General features: G+C 36.4%; 1 protein-coding gene across 2 annotated transcripts in view; it reads right to left on the minus strand.

Annotated features, from left to right (window-relative positions):
• Positions 1–3,310: 3,310 nt before the first annotated feature.
• The window catches only part of MMUT (methylmalonyl-CoA mutase), a 35,435-nt gene continuing 30,221 nt past the window's right edge, over positions 3,311–8,524 (minus strand). For both annotated transcript variants that reach the window (XM_029944397.1, XM_029944398.1), the window contains exon 13: positions 3,311–3,574. In XM_029944397.1, the coding sequence (XP_029800257.1) occupies positions 3,446–3,574 (129 nt within the window). In that variant the 3' untranslated portion in view covers positions 3,311–3,445. The remainder of the gene's footprint in view (positions 3,575–8,524) is intronic.

The raw sequence follows: 8,524 nt of genomic DNA on the forward strand, positions 1-8,524 counted from the left end.
AGCATTTTAGCACAAATGCAGCACAGTTCATGAACGATTACCAACATGTAGTGGTACTGACCACAAACCACAGTCAAAAAGGATGACATTAGGTGCATCTAAGCAGATTATTAAAGAGATGTGCTTTTCCTAACAGTGTTTGCAGAGCTGATGAATCGAGGATTGGGCATCATGCCGGGTATTTCTTCAGGGAAACAGAGTAATCCTTAACTTAGGGAGACACCTACAGGTACAGTGGAAAAAATAAGAGGATCTGAGAAACAGAAAACCATAGCATTATGTTTATTCAGGAAAACCAAAATGATTTTTCTTTGAAAAGATTTTTGATTACTGAGAGAATTTTTCATTGTTAGGCACAAATAGTTGTCTAATTGGCCTAAATGCCTTTGGAAAGGACTCGGGATTTCTCTATTGGTGGAAATAACGTTAGTTGTTTCCATCATCATCATTTTTACTGGGTGTCTACTAGACAGGCACAAGTATTTTGAGATATTCATCACTTTGGTAAGTTTTTCCCTCATTTAAATTAAAAATATACCTGGTAAAATAAACATATTTTACAGTAGCATTTATGTCTTAACATAAATAGTTTTATTACATCCCTTCCTTTTTTTAAAGAAAAAGTCTTTGAGTAATATGGAGTGGGATTTAAAGATGCCAGTGGAGGGTGGCGGTGACACATGACAGAATCTTGTCTGCGGGTAGACAGAGCTGTTTAACAGCCCCCTCACCTCTCCTCTCTGCTCTATGAGTCCCCATTCCCTGAAGTGGAAATCAGAGGAAGAATTCATCTTTTTTCTTTGGTTTTATAATTTTAAGCCTTCTACCTCCAAGCAGGTGTGTTCAGAAAGAATGCCTCTTCAGACATCTCCTCCACTTCCTATATTTGATAATATTTATATAACACTGACATTTCCAGTAACTAGCAGGGAAAGGATTCTGATGTACCGTAAAGACATCATTCTAATGTGCTTCCAAAGCTGGAAAAACTCTAGTACTGACAAAAAGAGCAAATCCCATAATATTACCTTTTCCCAATTTTGGCATTATGCCAGTAAATCCAGTCTCGAAATCACTGCGTATCAAAGATGGTCCAGAAAAGAACAACCAAAATAGGTGAGGGGATACAGCAGATTTCACACACTGAATCCCCAAGGATCAAGAACCTTTTTTTTTTTAAGATGGAAGACAGATTCTGTCAATTCAATCTTCCAAAATAAGATCTTATCCTCTCCATGCTTGTAGTCTCCAAGCAGCACCTGAGCAGATAAGTTTAGATACCGAGGATTTCTCTGTTACATTACTCTAACAGTTTTCTCTCATCTCTAGTCTTGTTCCCATTAAAAGGCATCTTCCACACAGCCATTGCACTAAACACAAACCTTGTCAGATTACTTCCTTAGTGAAAACCTTTATAGGATTCTGTCTTTATCTTCAGGATAAAGTTCAAATCCTTTAACTTGCCACTGTACACAATCTGGCTTCTGCCTACCTTCTCGGTTTCATGCCTTACCATTCTTTTTCAACAATAGTAATACTACAATATCAATATTAGTAATATTTATAAAATATGTACCATATGGCAAGACTGTCCTAAATACTTTTATTTTGGTAAAATATACATAAAATTTAACTTCACCATTTTTAGATGGACAGTTCTGTGGCTTTAAGTTCATTCACATTGTTGTACAACCATTGCCACCATCCATCTCTAGAACTTTTCACCTTCTACAACTGAAACTCTATAACCATTCAATTCCCTAATTCCCCATTCCTTTCCCCCAGGCCCTAGAAACCACCATTTACTTTCTGCCTGTATGAATTTGACTATTCTAGGAATCTCATATAAATGAAATCATTTGTCCTTCTGTGACTGGCTGATTTCATTTAGCATAATATCTTCAAGCTTTTTCTATGTGGTGGCATGTGTCAGGATTTCCTTCTTTTTGAAGGCTGAATAGTAATCTAAGTATACAGTACATTCTGTTTATCTGCTTATCTGTCCAGGATACAAGGGTTGCTTCTATCTCTGGGCTATTGTGAATAAAGCTGCTATGAACATGGGTACACAAATATCTATTTAAGACCTCACTCTCAGGATTTTTTGCATATATACCTAGCAGTGAAATTGCTGAGCCACTTGGCAATTGTTCAGTTTTTTTTGAGGAACTGTATTATTTTCTAGTAGCGGCAGCCTTGTACATTCCCACCAGAAATGTACAAGGGCTCTGTGATAATTTTAGGTAATAGGTACCTAATAGGTAATCAATTTGACTGGCCATGGGGTGCCCTGATTACATATTTCTGGGTGTGTCTGTTAGGGTGGTTCTGGATGATATTAGCATTTGAATCAGTGGATTTAATAAAGTTGGTTGCCCTCCCCAACGTGTGTGAGCATCTTCCAATCTATTTCAGGTAAAACATAAGCCCTCTTCAGATAAGTCCCACTTCTGTCTGTCCCTTGTGGGATTCTCTCTCTGCCCCTTGTTCACTAGCGCTCTCTTGCTCGCTCGCGTGTGTGCTCTCTCTTCCTCAGGAAAAAAAAAAGGCAAAAAAAGGAGGAATTCACCCCATTTCCTGCCTCACTAACTGATTTGGGACACTTCATATCAGCCTCTCTGGCCCTTAGGCTATGATTTACACCATGCACTCTCTTGGTTCTCAAACCTTAAGATTTGGACTGTACCATTACCTTCTATACACCCACCTTTCAACATCATTCTGGAGAAAGCCATATATTAACAGTCTAAGCACATTCATTTTAGGGAATATTCATAAGCATTCACTTTCCTGAGGTCTTGGGCCAAGCCCAGCAATAACAAAGTCAAATGCTCATGCCCAGAAAGAAAGTGAAGTCAGATTGAAGCAATATTCTGCCCTTTCTCCCCCGTTTCAACCTTTGGGTCTAACTTCACCTTCTTATTGAAATAATTCTGGTAGAGTTTGGTTGAGGACCATAACCACAATATATTTCTCTACATAAATATGCTGATTTTTTCCAAGATAAGATAAGATAATTATTTTATTTATATATCAATTTTATTTTCTCATGCTCAAGTCTATATAATGCTAAACTGAAGAATGGTAATAATCAGAAATTTGGGGGAGGCTAAAGTTTAATTTTTTTAAAAAAAGGAAGAAAATAGTTTGGTAAGAAATACTTCAAATAAATATCATGATTTTTTTTAAATAATATCATTGTCTGAGTTTCTGATGAAGTACGGAGCATGTACTTCATTTAAGTACACTTCATTTTAAGTATTTTAAATTTTTTTAAGGTGAAACTGTACATACTTATAACATTACAAAATTCTCAACGTCAATTATTTTAATGTAGTTTTAGGAAAGTACATATCAGGTGCGGAATTAAACTGAAGACACAGTTTTACCCTTTGATCATCATTGAAAGACTATGCTAGACAAAAGCTAACTCAAAAAGAGGATGTTACATAGATTGCTGCTTCTTTTCCAAACACTTCTCAATATCACCAAGCACTTGGACAGCAGCCTTTGGAATTCGAGTCCCAGGACCAAATACACTGGAAACTCCGACTTCAAACAGAAATTCATAATCCTGTTGAAAGAATTTGTTTAATTAATAAAATAGACAATATTTAATTTCAAGGAAATGAAACAAAAGGACAATAAATGCTGCCCTTTCTTCTTTGTCCCTGATGCCCCCAACTGTCTCAACTGGCTGGCATTTGGGGTTGAAAACTTCTTACGTCACTGTGCTTGCTAACAACCGCCACAAGCTCGCCTTGTCATTAAAAGAACAAAATGCGCTCTGCCCCTCCCCCAGTACCCCAGGTGTGGCGAATGGTAGGAAGTCGTGAGGCCCGCTGGCTGAGAACTTCTCAGCCTTAAGCCATGTAATTTTCATTCACCTCAATGTTTACTACTTGTCACTCTTTGTGTTAAATTCAGTATCACATTATAAGCTTGAGTTTACAAGGCGATTTATTTACTCTAAGGTATTTTGTCTGTGGCTAGTGAATGGTAGTACATCTGGGAACTTTTGTTAAAAGATTTTTGTTTTGAGTTGACACGATGTTATGTTAGTTTCAGGTGTACACCACAGTGATTCAAGTTTATACATTATGCTATGCTCACCACAAATGTAGCTACCATCTGTCCTGTTACATAGCTATTATCATATCATTAGGTATATTCCTTATGCTGTCTTTTATTACTGACTTATTCATTCCATAACTGGAAGCCTCTATTTCCCATTCCCTTTCACACATTTCACCCAACCTCTACTCCCCACCTCTGGCAACCACCCGTTTGTTGTCTGTATTAATAGGTCTAATTCTGCTTTTTATTCATTCACATATTTTTTGGATTTCATATATAAGTGAAATCATATGGTATTTGCCTTTCTCAGTCTGACTTATTCCACTTAGCATAACACCCTCTAAGTTGATCTATGTTGTCATAAATGGCACAATCTCATCCTTTTAATGGTTGTGTAATATTCCGTGTTTTTAATACACATGCATATTCAAGATAGTTCGAATCTTTTTCAGTGAGACTAAAGCCATATATTACTCTTATAATGTATCTGCATATAAAAGTATTTAGGTGTCAGGATGATGTCTTTTGAAAATGATGCCCTTCACAGCCCACACCTTTAACATTTCATCAGTGGATTGACACTTATGATGCTTCCATATCTTGGCTACTGTAAATAATGCTTCAATAAGCACAGAAGTGCATATATCTTTTCTAATTAGTGTTTTTGTCTTCTTTGGGTGAATGATGCTGCTTTGAATTTGGCTTTGTGAAGAAATCAGATTTTCTATAAACAAAGATTAGCTCATTTAAAAAAAAAATTCTCCCATGTTGCTGTTGCTATTTGTTAGTTTATTTTACACAGTCTGAGTGAAAACATTCCCAGGACATAAATACTGCTCCAGGCTGTAGTCTTTTAAAAGCTGGAGTGTCTGTAGCTATAATATTGAGTTTTAGGACATCCTTTCTAAATCCCTGACCCTTGTCCACATGGGTGATCACATATCCCACGACATTCTGGTTTGTGTTTACTGCTGCAGTACCCTCTTTGCTGTTAGGAGTCCTTTTCTATTAAGGTGTGATTGACATAACATACTGGCTCTAGTTGTACCACGATCAGTATTTGTAGCCACACTGAAAAATGATCCGCACAGTAAGTCCAGCTACAAAACTGTGCATGTATATCTGTGTTGAGAATTTTAAAGATTTCCTCTTAGTAAGTTTTAAATATACCCTACAGCTTTATTAACTATAGTCATCACGGTGTGTATTACATCCCCATGACTTAATTACTTTTGTAACTAGAAATCTGTAGCTGTTGAGCACCTTCACTCATTTTGCCCACCCCCCTTGCCCCTTGCCTCTGGTAATGACCAATCTGTTCTTTGTATGTATGAGCTTCAGTTTTCGCATTTTTTAAAAATCTGCATGTAATGAGATCATATGGTATTTATCTTTGTCTAACTTATTTCACTTAGCATAATGTCCTCTAGTTCCATCCATGTTGTCACAAATGACAAGATCTCATTCTTTTTATGGCCAAATAATATTCCATGATGTATATATACCACATTTTCTCTATCCATTCACCAGTGGATGACCACCTAGTTTGTTCCCATATCTTGGCTATTGTAACTAATGCAGGAAAAGACAGACAGATACATAGATCTCTTTGAGTTAGTGTTTTCCTCCTTTAAAAAAAATTTTTAATGTTTATTTATTTTTAATTTTTTAAATGTTTTATTATTTTTGATAGAGAGAGAGAGACAGAGCATGAGAGGGGGAGGGGCAGAGAGAGAAGGAGACACAGAACCAGAAGCAGGCTCCAGGCTCTGAGCTAGCTGTCAGCACAGAGCCTGACGCGGGGCTCGAACCCACGAACGTGAGATCTGACCTGAGCTGAAGTCAGAGGCTCAACCGACTGAGCCACCCAGGCACCCTAATGTTTATTTTTGAGAGAGAGACAGACAGACAGAATATGAGCAGGAGAGAGGCAGAGAGAGAGAGAGAGAGAGGGAAACACAGAATCAGAAGCAGCTTCCAGGCCCTGAGTTGTTAGCACAGAGCCTGATGCGGGGCTTGAACTCACAAACTGTGAGATCAGACCTGAGCTGAAGTCTGATGCTTAACCGAATTAGTGTTTTTATATTCTTTGGATAAATACCCAGAGGTAGAATTGCTGGATCCCATGGCAGTTATATTTTTAATTTAAGAAATCTTTGTACTGTTTTCCACAATGGCTGCATCAGTTTAGATGCACACCAACAGTGCACAAGGTTGCCATTTTTACACATCTTACCAATATTTCTTTTTTTTTTTCCTTTTTGATAATAGCCATTCTAAAAGGTGTGAGGTGGTATCTCATTGTGGTTTTGATTTGCATTTCCCTGATGCATCTTTTCATGTCCCTGCTGGCTACCTGTATGTCTTCTTTGGAAAATGTCTATTCAGATCCTCTGCTCATTTTTTAATTAGACTGTTTTTACAGCACCCTTTGTAAAGCACCCATATTCATTCTCAAAAGTGTTCACATTTAGGTGATAAATTATATGGTCATGCTAATTATCCCTCAATGTCTCTATTATTTCCTTATAATATTCTTATAATACTATAATTCTGCCATGGCACTTAACACATCTTACTGAACTTTTCTCCTTCTAAGTCTGAACTTCTAAGGGCAGAGAACACTTCTAATCATTTTTATAACCTTAATATCTGACACATTAAAGGCACCTCAAACATGTCATTATTCTTGGGCAGATGCTATAGATTTAAGCTTTCATAAGAAAACTTGATGAAACAATAACAACTATCTCCAAATTGGGGATGGCCAAATAGATAAGTTAGTCCATTCTATCTTTCCTAGTAATGCTATGCACCATTTGTTACCTCACCTGACTTGTGGATTTGGAAGGTGAACTCACCTGGAAGAGAAACGTGAATGTTGCAAATAAAGAAGGGCTTTATGACTTACCTAAGCCTTAACATAAACCTTGTAAAACATACTTTAGTGAGGGGATAAAATGTGAGAAACAAGTAGATCTGAGTAAAGGGTATACAGGTGTTCTTTGTACTATTTTCATTGTCTACCTTATCTATTAGTTTCAAATTATTTTCAAATAAAAATTGTTATTTTAGGAACGCCTAGGTGGCTCAGTCAGTAAGGTGTTAGACTTCGGCTCAGGTCATGATCTTACAGTTTGTGGGTTCGAGCCCAGTGTTGGGCTCTGTGCTGACAGCTCAAAGCCTGCAGCCTGATTTCAGATTGTGTGTCTCCCAGTCTCTCTGCCCCTCCCCTGCTTTCTCTCTCTCAAAAATGAAAAACATTTTTTTAAAAAGTTGTTATTTTAAAACCATCCTCCACTGAGCTGGCCGAGCGTATCATATTGCCTCCTTCATGAAAGAAGTAGGCATCACGAGGCTGCTAACCTTCCTGAAAATATTTGGAAGCCACTGCTTTTAAGAAGGTTAGAAGATCCAGTCTATAGTAACACACACTGGTGAAGACAGGCCATATTTATTTAATCAGGCTGCAGAAACTGTGAGTTCCACAATGGCAGTGGCTAAGTCTGTTTGATTAACCACTATATATTATTGCTTTCTAATTTAAAATATAAATGACTTTCAACTGAGTAATAGCACTATTTTATATATTTACTGCAAACAAAAAAATGCGTAATGCTACAGTTATATTAAAAGGATACTCACGTCACCACACAAGTGTGTCATTATAGAACATAATCATTAGTCTTTAAACCCATAGTGGAAAAAGTATGTAAAACACCTACAAATGTTCTGAGTAATTCAAATATCCAAAGAGTAAATACAACTTATGTGAAATATATTTTTGAAAATGTCAGCTCACTTAGATAACAGGCTTGTGTTTATTCTCAACTTACACTTCAATTCCAGTATTTTGGGCAGCTTAATTATTCTGGTTCTTAAGTTTTAATATTATGTCTAAGAGCTCAGGTATTATAGACTCTAAAACTGCAATACAGATAGAAGTTTCCATACACAGAAAATAAAGAATAAAAGTCCTTTATATTCCCATATAGTCAACTATATTTGTGAAAATAATAGGCAATTACGTTAACAAAAAGTTTGTGTTGACTTTATCACATTAAGTACAGTGTTGTCAGAAAAAAATAATATATAGTTTGCTTACTAGCCCTACATTATTATCAATCTCACAACTTCATACATATACTTTCTGATTTCATAAGTAGTATATAAATAACTATTTTATACGCTGAGTGGTATGGACGACAAAAATAGTAGACCTCAACATAAGATCATATTTCACCAACAGATTTCAGCTATCATCTTTGTAGTATCTATCAATTATTTAGTTAGCACAATCGTGTAGGTCTTCTAACTCTAGTTTTTCTGTCCTCAATAAAAAAAGAAAACTTGACATAATTAAAAATTGGAAATAGACCAAATTTAAATCTTTACTAATTATTTTAACTGATAGGTAAGGTAATATGTGGAAAGTATCTCACCACCC

This window comes from Suricata suricatta, chromosome 7 (assembly GCF_006229205.1).
Source record: "Suricata suricatta isolate VVHF042 chromosome 7, meerkat_22Aug2017_6uvM2_HiC, whole genome shotgun sequence".
Taxonomy (NCBI): domain Eukaryota; kingdom Metazoa; phylum Chordata; class Mammalia; order Carnivora; family Herpestidae; genus Suricata; species Suricata suricatta.